Source organism: Olea europaea, chromosome 11 (genome assembly GCF_002742605.1).
Source record: "Olea europaea var. sylvestris chromosome 11, O_europaea_v1, whole genome shotgun sequence".
NCBI classification, from domain to species: domain Eukaryota; kingdom Viridiplantae; phylum Streptophyta; class Magnoliopsida; order Lamiales; family Oleaceae; genus Olea; species Olea europaea.
This window is the reverse complement of record NC_036247.1, coordinates 7,007,822-7,026,020: the sequence shown is the minus strand read 5'-3', so window position 1 is coordinate 7,026,020 and position 18,199 is coordinate 7,007,822. Positions and strand designations below refer to the sequence as shown.

The following is an 18,199-nucleotide window of genomic DNA, read 5'->3' as shown; positions in this document are numbered from 1 at the left end:
AAAAAAGTTAGTAATTTACTTATTTCTAACTTTGATAAAAATTAATTACTTATTTTTTAACTTATTTAATTAAATGAGTAAAATTATAAGGAAATTTCGTAAGCTTACTCCAAACAAGAAAAAAATTGTGATACAAAAAGCCAACACATTGCAATTGCCCAATGGATTGAGAAACATCAAAATTTATTGAAAATAAACTTATAATTTGTGTTAGGTTTCTCATCGAAGTACCTAACAATTTGTATTATCTCAAACTAGACGAAACTCATTGAAACCAGGTATTATTTTGGCAAATTTTATAAAAACATTACACATTACCTAAAAAGGTGGTCAAAGCTCAAACTACAGATGTTTACAACTCTCTCTCTCTCTCTCACACACACACACACAAACACACAAACACAAATACACACACATATGTCCAGGCTGGAAGGATCCAAACCAAAAACCCTACCACCATTATTAACAATTAATAATCGGGCCTCTACCAAAATGATGATAATTCTGGGTAAATTGCACATTGGTCCCGAATCTACTGCCTGAATAACAAGTTAGTCTTTAATCTTGAAAATTGAGCAGACGGATCCTCAATATTTTATTATAGTTGGTCAGTTTAATCCCTTAAATAACAGAATCGACAAATTTACATTAAACTGTCATTTTAAATTTCTCTTCATCAACTTAAGTTGTGTAACCAAAAATCATGTTTTATAAAATTAGACTTGATACCGACTATGAAGCAAAAAAAATTTCTTTCGCGGTGCAAAATGAGATCACAATTTAAGTATGTATTTTGAGTCTTTTTAAATTATCAAGTTTTTCATATTTTTTCATCAATGGAGATCAAGCTTTCTTCTACTATAATATTATAAATAAATAATTGACCTTGGTTTATATAAAAAAATTACATATGTAAGATCCATACCATTATTTATTGAAATTTTGATGGTTTTTTTAGTATTGGGGGTTATTTCTTCGTTCCAATATTGAGAACGAATGCCATACTCGGACAATTTATTGGAGACCATAATGTAAATTTCTTTATTTTCCCGCAAACTATCTGGAAAACAAAATATATGAACAGAGAAAAACCACAGTGGAGAGGGAAGAAAAAAGAAAAGGAAAAGCTTGAAAAAGAGGTTTGATATCTTTCGTTTTTATTCTTCACTTCTCTTTTCTTGCAGTCTATGGTACGCATCTTTTCCAACTTTTATGCTCTTTTCTCAGTTTCCATCTTTACCTTCTTCTTAATATACATCTATTTCTTTTGCTCAAGGTTCTCTTGATTTGAGTGATTGTGATTCCAAAGCTTCAATTTCTTCACATTTCTTCAGCTGAAATCAATTACTCATTCCTTTGATTCTTCGTGAAATTTTTTCTCTAAAATCTTTCCAGCATTGATCATTGCTACTGAAAGTTTATTTCCTTTTCTATCTTGGTATTTCGAAAATCTTCGTTTCTTTTCATTCCTGAGCTTTTCTTTTTCTTCCGTGGATTTGCCTTGAAATTAACTTACATTGGAAATTTGCGGTTTTCCCTTATGGGTTTTGCTGATCAAGCTTAAAAACCTAATCTTTGTTGGTTTTTCATGCCAAGATTTGAGCTTTTCTAGTATTTTTGGCAATATTTTCTGGATTTTCGACTTTCTTGAATTCCCATTTCCCTGGAAGGCTTTCCTCTTGAAATGGTTTGGTTTCCTCTGTAGTTCAGTAGTTCTTACTTTTCCGTTTTTCGATTTTACTTCTTTTCTTGAATTTTCTGACAATTGGGTTCTTAATCCATGGGACTTTGTCATGGAAAACCTATTGAGCCCCCACAAAACCTATCTAAAATTCCAATAATCCCATGTGAAAACCATGAATCTGCATTCAATTCTTCAACTGGGAAAACCCCAAAATTTCCATTTTACAGCCCAAGTCCACTGCCTAGTGCATTCAAGAGCTCCCCTGCGAACTCTAGCAGTGTTACCTCAACTCCTTTGCGCTTCCTTAAGCACCCATTTCCACCACCATCTCCAGTTAAGCATATTAAGGCTTTGCTTGCAAGGAGGCATGGCTCTGTGAAGCCTAATGAGGCCACTATACCGGAAGGGAGTGAGTGTGAGATCATTGGACTGGACAAGAATTTCTGTTTCTCGAAGAATTTCTCAGCCCTCTATGATATAGGAGAAGAGGTTGGGAGGGGTCACTTTGGGTACACTTGTTCTGCTAAGGGAAAGAAGGGGAGCTTGAAGGGCCAGGATGTGGCTGTTAAAGTTATACCGAAGTCAAAGGTCTGGTGCTTAATGGCTCAAAGTATATCTCTTTGCAACTGTTTTTGCTTCACTGGTTAATGATAATATATCTAATGCACTTTGGTGATAAATATATATTGTGTTTCAATTGCAACTGTCATTTTCATATTCATTTGAATAATATTTGTTTTAGATTCAACATGTTGATGTGTTTTTCTTGATTGGTTCTTATCTATTTTTTGGTATACTTTGGTTGTTTGCTTGGTGATGATTATTTGTGACCATGTTAAGTTCCCAGATTGTGTGATAGGCAAAGTCTAATATATCTCTCATATTGTTTTATAATTCTGTCCTCGATCCATTTACACTCTTACTTATTTTTTGTGCGTGTATTTTATGTTTTCTTTGTGATATGAGGTACAATTATCTTAATAGAATATCATACATTCTGTAGAAGTAGTTTAAATGTTGGTTGCATCTTGCCTGAGGTGGATCAAAACTACCACGATCTTGGTTATGAAAAACTAAAATGATGAAAATTGAAGCTGGAATCTCAATTTATGCAGATGACTACAGTGATTGCAATAGAGGATGTACGAAGGGAAGTAAAGATTTTACGTGCTCTCACGGGACATAAAAACTTGGTGCAATTCTATGATGCCTACGAGGATGAAGACAATGTCTACATAGTGATGGAGTAAGTTTGAACTGTTTCACTCTCAACTTTTTCATTGTATTTTGCTGTAATTTCTTGTTTATTCATTTAGTTAAATTTTTTTTTTTATCATTTCTTCTGCTGACCCTATATCAGACTAGTATAATACGAGGAGTCAAGGACAAAGTTTAACTTTTTTTATTTTGTATTTTCAAATATTTACATACCATCCTATTTAGGCCCATGCTGTACTAATTTTTATACTTGCTATAGATAGTTGGCGGTTCTTCTAAAAGGTCTTACATTGAACATGTATTTCCTAGCCTTAAATTGAATATGTATTTCCTAGCAGTTAATTCAATTTTTGAAAGTTTGATGCTTACATCTACAACTATTTGTTTTTCATTTTCGTTTTTCATTTTCCAGGTTATGTAAAGGAGGAGAATTATTAGATATGATACTTTCTAGGTATGTATAATGTTCTTTCATTTAAATATTTAGCAATATTTTTCTTGCTTCAGATCCTTCTAAGAATCCATCTCTGTTTCCTGAAGGGGTGGCAAATACTCTGAAGAAGATGCCAAAGTTGTCATGGTACAGATTCTAAGTGTGGTTGCTTATTGTCACCTCCAAGGTGTGGTTCACCGTGATTTAAAACCTGAGGTATTCGACTACAAAGATGCTAACTTCAACTGTTTGTTTTGTTGCGCTAGCGACATGTTTAATGAATTGGATGGGTAGTAGTGTTGAAAAGCAAAAATGATCTAAAATCTTGTCCATTATATTGTGCAATCCTGTCTAACACTGTGAATGATGCCTCTGAGGCTTATGTCTTAACAACTTAGATACTTAAACAGTGTTTCTGGGCAAAGATGCTGAAAACTCTTATAAGGTGTTGAATATACTAACATAAACAAGGTGCTGAAAACTCTTAGAGGATTTTTGTAGACTTTTTGCTGCGAGGAAGTAAACCATAAATACTCTCTCAAAATTCAGCATACGTAGTCCTTTTATTAAATCTGGCACTTTTGTGGAACAACTTATTCTGTTATTATGTGATTGATGACTAATTGTATCGAAGTTGCATATATTTTGATTGATAAACCAATCAGAACTTATGTATATTAAATAAAGCACTCAGAAATTAACTCGAACTAATTTATTTTCATATTGAATTTGAAATGTAAACTCATGTTCAAGCACATACACAATTTTTGATTGAGTCTGGCTTCCATTGTTCGCAGTGAGAGAACAAGAGTTGTATGGTAAAGCCTTGTAATCAAAAATCAATTTTGAGAGTTCAATATCTATTTATGAGACTAGCTTACCTAGAATCTCCTTGCTGGAATTATCCTCTGTTTTGTAAATTTAAATAATTTAAACTAACTTATTGATTAAAGTATTGTCTTCTTGGATAGACTAAGTTGGCTAGTTTCATCTAAATTAGATGGGGCAAGTTCTTCTGGAATTTCAGTTTTTATTCTTTGCCTTCGACAATCTAATCTCGCATGCTGCATGGTATATCAACCACTTTTTGGGGTAAAAGAGCTAGTCTTGTTGGTTTTCCATCTCTTTTTGCACGAGTAAATGTGTATTTATCATGATAGTTTTCCCTTTCTCTTATTTGCTTACAATGATTGTTTTATTTCTTTTTTCTACTAAACATGATTTTGAAATTTTGCTTCAGAATTTTCTCTTCACTTCGAAGGATGAGAATTCGCCGCTCAAGGCTATTGACTTTGGACTTTCTGATTATGTGAAGCCAGGTCAAGTCTATTGCTAAATATTTTTGATGTTCTGCTCATTGCAATGGTATATTAGAGTTTAATATATGGTTATATTGGCAGATGAAAGGCTAAATGATATTGTTGGAAGTGCATACTATGTAGCTCCCGAAGTTTTGCATAGGTCTTATGGAACTGAAGCTGACATGTGGAGTATTGGTGTGATTGCTTATATTCTTCTTTGTGGAAGCAGACCCTTCTGGGCTCGGACAGAATCCGGAATATTTCGAGCTGTCCTAAAGGCTGATCCGAGCTTCGATGAAGCCCCATGGCCCTCTTTGTCTTCTGATGCTGTAGACTTTGTGAAGAGATTATTGAACAAGGATTATCGTAAAAGGCTAACAGCAGCTCAGGCACTTAGTAAGAGTTGGACAATTTAAATTAAAGCAATTTTTGTCGGCATATCTTTTTATGCTTATTGTCGTTCAATTTTCTTAAAAGATTACTGTGCCGCCTTCTTGAGTTAACCAATAAATATTTATGGGACCACATTATATATGTTAGTGGCAGTATATTCTAATGTATGTTTATATTGATTTTATTGTTTAGGTCACCCTTGGCTGGCTGGTCATCACGAGGTCAAGATACCACTGGATATGATAACATATAAGCTTGTAAAAGCTTATATATGTTCTTCCTCTCTGAAGAAAGCAGCTTTGGTGGTATGTAGATAGAGTTGATTAGTGAAAATTTTGAAAAAGAAAAAGAAAAAAGGGTTATGTAATTTGTTTAATGTTACCATATATACATCCATTGATTTTCTTTCCTTTTCGCCACTCAACTTGTTCCTCTCCTGTTCAAATGTTCATAAAATTAAAGATAATTTCGAAACCAAAATTGCTTCTTGTGAAGCTCCAGGCTATATTGCTAAAAGGCTGTGATTTCACTCTGAATAATGTCAGTATTTTTAAATTATTGCCACGCCAAATTACAATTATTTTTTATCCTTTTGTCTGGAAATAAGAGGAGTTTTCTATGCTTACCAATGCATTATGATTGAGCATTCTTATGCCTCTACAAAATGTGACTCTTGTGAATTTGTTACAGGCTCTTGCAAAAACATTGACAATACCACAGTTAGCCTATCTCAGGGAACAGTTCACATTGTTGGGGCCAAACCGAAGTGGATTTATATCCCTACTGAATTTCAAAACGGTCATCTCTCTCTCTCTCTCTCTCTCTCTCTCTCTCTCTCACTCACTCACTCACTCACTCTCAATGTATCTGCCCTCTCCCCGCCCTGTGATATTTTTCTTTTTTATGAATAAATTTAATATTATCAGCAGGCTGTGGGAAAATACTCCACGGATGCAATGGAGGATTCACGGGTTCTAGATTATGTCCATGTGGTAATGCTTTCAACAACCTTCCCTTTAACATGTTCTGTTCTAAGTTTTAGATTTGACTGGCTGGTCATTATTCAAATCTTGGTCAACGGAAACAAAGAATTATTGAATGCATTTTAACTCGCACTGTAGGTGAGTTCTCTGCAATACAGAAAATTAGATTTTGAAGAATTCTGTGCGGCAGCAATAAGTGTGCATCAGCTGGAAGGGATAGAAAGCTGGGAGCACCATGCGCGTCATGCATATGACTTTTTTGAGAAGGATGGAAACCGGCCCATTATGATAGAGGAACTTGCCTCAGTACGTCTCTCTCTCTATCTATTTCTATATTCAATGTGCATGTCTGCTTGATATGGGCACAAACAATTTACAGAAGGGTAGAATGTTGCCAAAACTGCTGTTGGTAAACTGTTCATTTGCCAGTGCATGACAAAAACCACTATAGAGTAGACGCTGATACAGTGATGATTTTCCTATGACCTTTTTCCCCCTACTTATCCCGAAATGTTTATGTTTGTGCACAAAATTGGACTTGCATGGCAATAATATTAAGCCCCTTTTTTGGTGTAGATTAAAATCAGATTTTTAGTAAATTTTGATAAAAGTTGGCGAAAATTGTGGTTGAAAAGTTGTGGTCCCATGAAATGTGTCTTAAAATTAATTGTTGACTTTGATTTATGATTTTTATCAACTTTTAATCTAAGTCAAACACGGGCTAAAAAGAAAAAAAGAAGCTACAGTCTGGTTCATATTGCTGTTAAATCATGTCCAATATTGTATACAAAACATGAAATATAGGTGTGATCTTGTGTTTGTTTTAGTGATAAAGGGAAAATAGAGTGGGTTTGCACCTTCAATGTGGCAAGAACTTGCGTAAACTATCTCTGGAAGTTCATCGTGTTGAAGGAAGACTAAGCCCATTTTGGCTAATGTTTATAGATTGATTATAATCGGTGAAACCACTTTTTATTCACTCATCTCGTGGGACCCACAAGTCTTACCTACTTATCCATTATCCATTTCTATCTATTTCTAAACTAAACTATTTATAAACACTTCCCAAACAAAGCTTTAAGTATTTAATTACCAAAATAGTATCTTGCTCGCATGCAGAATTTGCACATGGTTTTGATTATACATATTTGATATTTCATCAAGGTTTCTTTTTAAACCCATCCCTGCAAAATCATCCACACTTACCACAGGTCCTTAAAGGAAAGGTGATGTAAGTCCGAATAGGAATTGATTAATAAACATGTGACTCCCCAGAAAAGGCAGAGAATATAACGAATTTGATAACTTCAATTGAAATCTTCAGGATGTCAGTTCTTTTTCATTAACCAAAATAACTACAATTTTTGGCATTACAATGTGCTAATGAATATTGAGGAAATATAGTTCCGTGTCAGTTTCTTTTGTTGTTGATTCTGTAACAACACCTTAAAATAATAATGAACAACCAAACGCAACAATAAGATATATAGCCTCATGAGAGCTTAGTGAAATTCACCCGTTTTTATTTCATAGTAAAAAAAATCTTCCAAAAATTATTTCTCATGGCATTAGATAAGTGATGTAATACAAAAAGAAGAAGATTTCATGGAATAGTGAGGTTGGGGTCGAAAGAAATTTTCTGAAGTGTTCGATTTTGAAGAATTGTTTTTATTTTGAGTGTAAATGGCCCAAGGAGCAAAATATAGGGGCTTTGCCCTTAACGTACGGCCCATTTTGATCAAATTCCACTATTTATGGCTTGGAAAACGCATTTTTTGGGATAATTTTGTTTAGTTTAATTAAATTACAATTTTTGTTTTTTATTTTTTATTTTTTATTCCGTATAGAGTTAGTTGTTATCATTAATTCTCATCGTTATCGAAAGTTAGTTGTTATCTAGGAGTTATCATTACTTAGATTTTAATTACTGCTTTAAATATGAGTTGTAAGTCTCATGGCAATTAGTTGATTTTGATATAATAAAAACCATGAGAAGTTTTTATCCAATATAGTCTCTTTCTTGCAAATCAACAAGTTCAATTTTATTTTATTTTTTTATTTTTTATTTTGAGATTTTGTTCTTTTCTATAAGCTTCCGCTATGTAAAAATGCATGTAGCATATTCTTATTTAGTCTCCTTGTAGAAAATCTTACAGATGTTCGTTCTTCTGATTTTTTATAACAGGAGCTTGGACTTAGTCCATCTGTTCCTGTTCACGTAGTTCTTAAGGATTGGATAAGACATTCCGATGGGAAGCTCAGCTTCTTAGGATTCGTCAGACTTCTACACGGAGTTTCTTCCCGTGCATTTCAGAAGGCTTAAGAATATTCGGACTTCAAATTCATTCTCCACAGCATATTATTGGCATTGAACTGTGTGTTGAAGGGCACTGAGGTTGGCCCGACTAATCCCGATGAAGCATGATAATTAACTGCATAGATGGTTCCTGCACATTGGAGCTGTTGTCACTCGCTTTAGCATATCTTCGCTTCCATTTCTTGTTTCTCCCAGTATTTTGTGCCACTGGAATTTATAGGACTGTACAGTTGAGACTTGAGAGTAGATTACAGATGTATTTAGCACTAGAAAACAGCCCAAAGCTGAAATGAGTTGTCTTTGGTTCTGTCCCTTGTGTTCCCTGCGCACTTAGCTTCTTAATAGTTTTTAAATTGTGATTAAAAGAGTTTGTCAAGTAGAATACAGATTGTCGTGTTCTTGAAAGTAGATTCCAGTTATCCGTCTAATTTTATACTCAAATCCAATGTTAATGGCTTCAAAATTAATCCCAAATGGACTCGGAGACGGGGAATTCTCTGCAGGCAGCCAACTTTCTCAAATTTATAAAAATTGCTCAATTGTCTCGTTGGGGGTGTTCTTTACATTGTTGAAAAGCTCTAATCAACATCAGCAGCAAAAGCATTTCAAATTAGACAAGAGAGGCATTCATAACACCATTAGAATATCTGGTTTCATCATGAGAATGAACTGGATAAATATTTTTTTAGGATTCAAATTACTCAACAACTTAGAGAACATACATCTTGTCCTGGTATAAAATTTCCAACTTTGACCGCATGACTTTCGCACAACTTCGCTTCAGTGAAACTCAAATAAGTGCAAGTTACAAGCACAAGATCTTGAAATTCGCGGGAGTCGAGGGCTATAGTTCCTAAGTCAGATACAACAAGTTCTCAGACAAAAACTGGGACAGCTCCATGATCAATTACCACCATAGTATGCTGAGATATCCCATAAGCGATATTTGTTCGCGGCCAAGCTGCCTCAAACTAAAGCTGGAAATCCTTCCCTCGCGAGAAATGCCACTTGAATTTGTCTGCTACATCTTTATTGCTCATGGCTAAAAGCCTAAGGGACGGAGCATATTAATTTTCAAATTATTCATACCTTAATGAATAATGGACAAGCAATTGTAGCATATATTAGATGTTGGGAGTATATACCTGCATACACAACAATATTGAAAGTATCAAAAAATTTGCTGTCCTCTCATATCTGTATTGAGCTTGAGAAACAGAGGATGTTAATTGTTAATTATTCATACATTAATTCATAGTGAACATTATCGTATACAAGTTAAAAATTGGGAATCAAGAAGACATCTATGCCTTTAGAATCCAAGAAATTTGAAATATCTAAGGACTTTCCATCTTTTGATACATCATCAAGCGTAGGTGCACTTAGTTTTCTTGAACACATTTTGTCTTCACAGGGCAATTTTCAATTTCCAAATCCTTTAGAGAAGGGAACACAAATTCAAAGTTTTGAGAGGAAGGCTTTCTGATTCTAAAAAGATAAACAAGCATTAGCTGTCTCAATTTAGGAAACACAATTCTGCTTGTCATTCATTCTTCAACAATTTCAATCTTTAAAGATGGATCGGAACAAATCAGTTGGGGGGATATGTTAAACATGCCACTGATGTTTTATGCATAGTGGATACTATATGAGGAAATACATTATTATTTGGTAAGGAACAGTTTTAATTTCAATTTTAAATATTTTTAATTTCAGATTTTTTAATTTATTTTTTGAGTAACAAAGAATTAGACAGGAAACGCATTCTTAATACCATTAGAAAAGAAAATGACTGGTTTCATCTTGAGAATGAGCTGACCAAAACAATCATCCCTTGAGAGGTCCAAAACAAAAAACTTTAGGGTACAAATTACTCAGACAACTGACAGAACAAACATGATTAAAAAGCCAACAAGTTGCTTATACCGCACCGATTTTGCTCACCTTTGTCTTTTGGGTTTATACCTTCAGTTGAAACTGAATCCACGAGAAGGAACAGTGACATCTCCCCCTCCGAACTATGAGCCTAGAAAGCAATTATCGAAATTGGGTAGTTGTCTCAAGCTGTCTACAAGAATCAGCCATCCAGTCACCGAAAACCAGTGCTGGTTAATTTTCTAGCTGTACCTCCTTCCATTAGCATTGAACTTAGTCTTTTCTCCTATATACCAAACATACTACTAACATTACATGGCTACTAATAAATTATACATAAATCTTAACAAAACAGTGGTAAACTAATCCTACTGACATAAGGACATCAAGCATTAGTACTTTTTTCTTTCAAATAATAGAAGCAATGCTTACTACATGAATTCAAATAATTGAAACAATTGTTAAATGACTAAATAAGAAATTTTCTATAAGTTCCTCTGAGATAAAGAAAGAGGTCATCAGGGGAAAGGCGTAGTCATTATTAATCTGGCAACTATCGATAAATTAGTGAATACATTTTCATTTGTCCTGTAATGAAATTTCTTCTTCAGTTTCACGAGACAGAAAGCCTAAGGAACAGAGCATTTTAATTTTCCATTTATTTGTAAATCAATTAATAATGCTCAAGCAATTATAGCGTATATATTCAACTACACGTTGAAAGCATATACCTGCAACCTCAACAATATTGGAAGTATTAACAAAGTTGCCATCCGGATCTCATATCTGTATTGAGCCAGAGAAACAAAGGATGTTAATTTATCGATTATTCATACATTAATTAATATTGTGCATTATAGTGTATATAACAGGATAGATGTTGAAAATTGAGAATCAAGAAGACGTGTGTACCTTCAGAATACAACAAATTTTAAATATCAACTAATTTTTCATCGTTTATCCATACTTCATCAAGATTTGGTGCACCTAGTTGTTGTCTTGAATACAATTCTGTCATCACTGGGCAATTTTGAATTCGCAAATACTCTAGTGAGGGGAACACAAGTTCATAGTTCTGAGATGAAAGCAATCTGAATCTATCAAGATGAACAAGCATTAGATCTCTCAATTTAGGAAAGACAATTCTGCATGTCATTCCTTCTTCCACAACAATTCTGCCTGTCGTTCCTTCTTCCACGATTTCATTGTTCGAAGTGTCGTCTTCTTCTTGTCTTTCAATAATCCCTTCAATTGCTTCACAATACTCAATCTCAAGAACTTCTAAAGCCACAAGTGAATGGGCCATTGAAGGTGAGAATAAGTACCTTAAGTTGTCACAATATCCAACATCAAGATGTATCAAATTCTGAAAGACATGATTTTCTTTAGGAAACATCCTTGTGAAATGCACAAATTTGGGTAGAAATGCCACAAACAATGAAGTTAATTGACTAAGTATACTAATTTCTGCATCATCTTTTGTATACTGAAAGTCAAACAAAATGTACAAATCACCCAAATTTATCACACTCAATTCTCTTATTTTATGAGATCTGATTTGCCTTAGTTCATCCAATATTTTCACAGTACAACCCAGTCCCATAATGTGCAACCGCTCCAAGTTAGGAAACGTAACCTGCAAGAAATTTACTTAATGGCGTCAGCTAAAATTATGTAATTATAAAACTTCATAAATTTGAATATCACCTTTAGCTTTGTAGAATTAATTAAGACCTTGAGATGAATTAGCATATGTAAATAACAGTGAAAATAACTGTATATTAATAAAAACTTTTGAAACATGAAATACAAAGCCCATTAGAGAATGTAAAGATCTGCCCAAATCTGAACATGTTTTGAACCGTGGGTGCTGAGAACCCATCTTTATTTTTTGGAAATATTCATAGAAAGGAAAAAAAAAAATAAAAAAAAATTGCTGGGCTTGAGCACCAGCCCAGCCCATAATGGTGTTTATATTACATGCTATAGATATAGATCAAGCCCAATGGTGATTATTAAATGTTGTAATAAATATAAATATTTCTCAAAATTGGCAGAAACGGATCCAAACCTTTGCCTTCAAGCATTTTTGGTTCCAAAACTTTTATTTTTGGCACTAAGGTCTCAAATCTATTCTATTAGGACAAACATGTGAAAGGTTTGGGACCAAAAATGCACTGAAGTCCCTATTGAAAGGCATTAATTACTTAAAAATTAGGTTATATAGTTCAATATTTCTGAGTTAAATATAAAGCCTTAAAACAATTAGGAAATTAAAGAAGCATTAATCTGTAGAAAATTGTCTTAAGAATATAGAATATAATGTGATAAATTATCGATTGTGTTACATGTTCATAATGGTTTGCATAATGATTTACATACACATTATTTGGTGAGATGTGATTGGAACATAATTTCTTTAACCAAAAAAAAAAAAAAACAACTTTCTTACTCTCTTTTTGACAAATCATCTGTACGGAAACCATTATGTAACTTCATTATGTACAAGTAATATTATTCATAAATTATACACTAAGAGTTAATGAAAGCATTTGGGAAATATTAGTTTTTATCATTTAAAACTTGTTTGTAAAAATATTTTCAAAGGTTGAACTCCAGGCTTTTATGTTATGAATTAATTAGAAAATGAGAAGTGAAACTTGTAATTTTCTTATATGTAATCGTAATGGTGCTTAGAATTCATAATATACATAAATAATTTTAAAAAAAAAAAAAAAAAAAAAACAACTTTCTTACTCTCTTTTTGACAAATCATCTGTACGGAAACCATTATGTAACTTCATTATGTACAAGTAATATTATTCATAAATTATACACTAAGAGTTAATGAAAGCATTTGGGAAATATTAGTTTTTATCATTTAAAACTTGTTTGTAAAAATATTTTCAAAGGTTGAACTCCAGGCTTTTATGTTATGAATTAATTAGAAAATGAGAAGTGAAACTTGTAATTTTCTTATATGTAATCGTAATGGTGCTTAGAATTCATAATATACATATATTTTAAATCAAATGAGGCTGCATGCACACACACTAAAGAAAAAAATATTTACCTGTTTGAACAGTGGATTGAGCACACCAATGGTCTTGTTAAATCCACATCTAAAGCTCTTAAGATTTCTTAAACTCTTAAGCTTTATTTTCTGTAGTTTTGGAAACACAAGCATCTGGGTAGCTTCACATTGTTCTGTGTCCATTGAAACGATTTCCTCTAACGTCTCACAGTTAGAAATACTTAAATGTTGAAGATTTACCAAGCATAATGCAATTGACTCCAAAAATAGGCTTCTAACTAAGGGGCAATTTTTAATCTTAAGAATCTTAAGATTGTGGAACTTTGGAGGTTTGGTGACACCCTTCCATAAATATTTCATCCTTGGTATCCCATATAGATGTATCTCTTGTAATCCATCAAAGGCCCCTGTTTGATGATTTCCATTCAGATACTCGAAGCCATCTTCATCTAACATATTATTCCTCTCCATCACTTGTAGAGAATGGTCGTCAAGATTATTCATGTCCATTTCTATAGAAAGATGGTTAGTTCTGCACATTAATGAGTTAATTGCAGGTTGTGAAAGCATACTTGCATAAGTAATGCCACCATGTATATGCAATCTCCTTCTGAAATAGTAATACTCATCACAAACATACTCTAAGTCAGTTAATTCGATAAGAAATCTTTCTAGTTGATCAATGTGCATAACTTGTAATATTTGCAGCAAAAACTGAGGACCATTTGTGCTAATTTGGAAAGTTTTAAGCCCAGTCAATGAACCTATCTCGTGAATAATGTACCCTTGTTGTTCCAGTTCCTCATCTCTTATTTTAATGACACCCAAGTACAGTTCTTCCAGTCTCTTCAAATGCGATAAGATACCTGGTGGAAGTGGACAATAGTTAGAGCTATGCGTCAACCTCAAATCCAATAACCTTAGGTTGCTAAGTTCTGCTATCTCATTAGGAAAGTGATCGAGATCAGAGCCATGAAAACTGAGAACTTCTAACTTTTTTAGAGTCCCAATAGTTGAAATTTCAATCTTTAATGTACAAAAGTCCAAGCACAAAGTTTGAAGGTTGGTTAACAATTGGATTGATGATGGGATTTGAATACTCATAGAAGTGAAATCAAGAACTTTGAGTTCCTTCATATTGGCAAAAAAATCTTTAGACGCATTCAGTGACTGGTGTCTACACATCAATCCTAAAAACTTCAATTGTGGATATTCTAACCCACTGGGGAGCTGATTCAGGTTATTCGATGTCAGACTAATTGTACTGTATGATTCACTGTTATCATGTCTTGGCCACTCCTTCAAACCAGTGTGTTTCGACATAATGTCTTTAGATGCAATTTGTAAGCAAACATCTCTTACAACATCATGCAATCTTACACAGTCCTCATTCTCAGCTGAGAGCAGTAAGTAGCAACTTTTCAAATGATCAACAATCGTGTTTACCCTATCTCTGGTTGTAATCAATGTCATTGTACCTCTAAATAACTCTAGCCCCCGGGCATATCTAACCAAATCTTCAATTTCAATATCAACACCTTCTGGATACAGAGAGCATAGCAGAAACAACGACTTGGCTTCATTACTCTCAAGATAGTTGTAGCTTAACTTTATCCTTGAGTACACGTGCTTGTGCACTCCTTTGATATTGGTCGGTTCAGAATTCTGGAGTTCTACAAGTGCATTCTTCCATGAATGTTCTTCTTTTTTACTGAGAGCTCTGCCGACTATCACAAGGGCGAGAGGTAAACCATCACATTTCTTTGCAATTTTTTTTGCCGTATCCTTTATAATATCTGTTGCATCATCAGAAATTTCTGCATTTTCCTTGAAAAGTTCCCATGATTCTTTTTCATTTAAAAGATTGACGTTACATATTCTTTTCCTTCTCATTCTTGTGAACACATCTTTATCGCGTGATGTTAATAAAATTTTCAACCCTTTATTATCCCCTGCTAAAGGAACTCCTATAGTTTCCAACACTGTATCTTCCCAAACATCATCCAATATTAAGAGAATGCTCTTACTTCTATCATCTCCAAGTCTTTTATGAAGTCGTCCAGCTCTCACACTTTCATTAGTAGTATCTTTAATGTTCAAACCGAGACCTTCAGCAAGTTCATCCTGAATTTTGGTTACCTTTGGATCTCCAGATATATCTGCCCATACAAACTCTTCAAATAATCTTTCAGCTTTAGCTTCCTTAGTTATTTCTTTTGCCATTGTCGTCTTACCTACTCCACCCATGCCACAGATCAGAATTATGCTGACTTTTTTGTCCTTTAGAGTATCCATGATTTCCTTTTTAATTGATATCCTTGTTTCGAAAGCTCCAAAGTCATAGGAGTTTTGACAAGGTATTTGCACCAATTGTTTAGGTTTGGCCACATTTCGAAATAATCACATTTCTTTGCAATTTTTTTTGCCGTATCCTTTATAATATCTGTTGCATCATCAGAAATTTCTGCATTTTCCTTGAAAAGTTCCCATGATTCTTTTTCATTTAAAAGATTGACGTTACATATTCTTTTCCTTCTCATTCTTGTGAACACATCTTTATCGCGTGATGTTAATAAAATTTTCAACCCTTTATTATCCCCTGCTAAAGGAACTCCTATAGTTTCCAACACTGTATCTTCCCAAACATCATCCAATATTAAGAGAATGCTCTTACTTCTATGATCTCCAAGTCTTTTATGAAGTCGTCCAGCTCTCACACTTTCATTAGTAGTATCTTTAATGTTCAAACCGAGACCTTCAGCAAGTTCATCCTGAATTTTGGTTACCTTTGGATCTCCAGATATATCTGCCCATACAAACTCTTCAAATAATCTTTCAGCTTTAGCTTCCTTAGTTATTTCTTTTGCCATTGTCGTCTTACCTACTCCACCCATGCCACAGATCAGAATTATGCTGACTTTTTTGTCCTTTAGAGTATCCATGATTTCCTTTTTAATTGATATCCTTGTTTCGAAAGCTCCAAAGTCATAGGAGTTTTGACAAGGTATTTGCACCAATTGTTTAGGTTTGGCCACATTTCGAAATAATTCACCTTTCTGTCGGAGCTTAGCAACCTCAGTCGTCTTCTCTGTGGCTTTCCAGCCAAGCGAGTAACGGGTCTTCAAATTTGGACATATAAAGAATAGGCATTGCATTTCAGAATTTGTTTCACTTTCCAAAACTTCATATGCCTGTTTCTTCAAGTCGTCAACCTTTTTCAACCAATCTATAACACCGGGTTCAATAGTTTTTGCACTTCTTCTTGCTTCAACAACCATTTTTTGCACTTCATTTTCCGTAGTTTCAAGACATTCTACCTCATGCCTCAAAGTTTCAATTTTTCTATTGTAGTAGAACATATTCTCGAATTGGCCCCAAATTGGGTTCATTGCAAACCCCACAAGGTTCTTAACAACGGAAAAGAGAATGCTTTCTGCCATTATCAATTTTCTAGCTCAAACAGCAGAATTAAAGGAGCCTATCAGCATTAAAAAAAAAAACAAAAACAAAAACAAAAACATTGAAGGGTCTTAGGGTTACATTCCAACCCAATTTTTAGTAAGTTTTAACAAATCAATAGCAAAAGAAAAAAGAATTATTCCCCAGTAAATGATCAATTCTATGTGCAAAATTATATGAACTATATGGGATTGAAAAGAAACGTGGTTGATAGGATTGAAAGTTCCCCTTTCTGATAGATGCAGTGATTTGTCATTAAGCTTATTGATTTTAACTGAGTGGGTGTTTTGTGTATCATTTTGACACATAATTAAACAATAAAGCTAGTTTCTGTCTATGGAACTATTTTGTTACCTTGGTACGCAACCTTTCGTGCATCTTTGAATATTAGACTATATTCCATCAATTCTACACTTTCTTTTCTTTTACTATTTTTCTTGCAAGCAAGTGGATTCAGGGCTCGAATTCATAGTTTCATAACAAATATATAATCTATATAGGTTCATTTTTAAAATGAAAAATAAATAAATAAATAAATAATTTTAGAGCTCTGTCTAGTCTCTACAAACAAGAATGTGGTTTGAGTAATGGGATACATGGAACATAGACTAGGACCAACCATGAAATTTCTAAATAAGTAATTGCATGTAAAAAGAAATTAATCTGACGTTAGTAATTAAGTCTCTTATTGGCAAAATTTATTATAAATTGGTTAAACATTATTTTCAACCACACATTCCAGTAGATCCACGAGTACTCATTCTATCTAGTTATAAATTAAATCATTTCTAAATTCTTCCAAAACGGAGGATAAAAATTTAACAACACCATACCACTTTTCTTGACTATTTATCTATTTCAGTATACCATAAGTGATGCCACTAGACAAGGATAAATCATGTATAGATCTTTTCTCAGTATATAATTTCGGCAAAGGTTTCTATAAATTACATATTGATTAGAAAAATGATTGAAGAGTTAGATAATAACATTATTAGCAGTAATAAATACTAAGTAGAAAAAGGTAGAAATAACAATTCCACATGTTAAAAAGAAACAATCACATTGGACGTTACCTTTTAATCTAGCGATACCAACCTAAAACTTCTGACAGTGTTAACAAGAAGCTTAAGAAATATAATAAAGATAAAGATATGAGAGTGTTGTGTTGGGTGAGAGAGTTGTATGAAGAGTGTGTGTTGTGTTTTTATGGCATGTGAATAATGGAGGATATTTTGAAGATTTTTGTGTGTCCTTTCTATGTAAATGTAGGCTTTTGGTGGGTTCCATTTTAAAGATGCTTTATCAAATTAAGTTCACTGTGCGCCTGTTTGTTCCATATTTACAGGAAAGTTTCCGAACTTTGTCAATTTTATAAGTTGCTTTCATAATGTCCAAACACAACACTTACGCAGCAGAGAGAGAGAGAGAGAGAGAAAACAATCAATTTATTTATTAAAAAACTTTGTAAAATAGAAGATATGGAAATATGGTTTCATATA

The 18,199-nt window shown here is 33.5% G+C and overlaps 1 protein-coding gene and 1 pseudogene across 2 annotated transcripts; one reads left to right on the top strand and one right to left on the bottom strand.

Annotated features, from left to right (window-relative positions):
* The first annotated feature begins 1,066 nt into the window (after nucleotides 1-1,066).
* Nucleotides 1,067-8,711, top strand: LOC111403181 (CDPK-related kinase 1-like). 2 transcript variants are annotated; one of them, XM_023031584.1, is made up of 11 exons: nucleotides 1,067-2,272; nucleotides 2,800-2,930; nucleotides 3,315-3,356; nucleotides 3,443-3,551; nucleotides 4,576-4,654; nucleotides 4,736-5,032; nucleotides 5,222-5,334; nucleotides 5,720-5,827; nucleotides 5,956-6,021; nucleotides 6,151-6,318; nucleotides 8,198-8,711. In XM_023031584.1, exons 1-11 carry the CDS (start codon nucleotides 1,781-1,783, stop codon nucleotides 8,333-8,335), a joined length of 1,743 nt encoding a protein of 580 aa, XP_022887352.1. In that variant the 5' UTR covers nucleotides 1,067-1,780; the 3' UTR covers nucleotides 8,336-8,711. The 2 variants fall into 2 exon arrangements, with proteins under 2 accessions (XP_022887352.1, XP_022887353.1); XM_023031585.1 differs by having other exon boundaries at nucleotides 1,068-2,272; nucleotides 5,959-6,021.
* Nucleotides 8,712-8,980: 269 nt separating this feature from the next.
* Nucleotides 8,981-17,934, bottom strand: LOC111403182 (annotated as a pseudogene).
* Nucleotides 17,935-18,199: the final 265 nt, after the last annotated feature.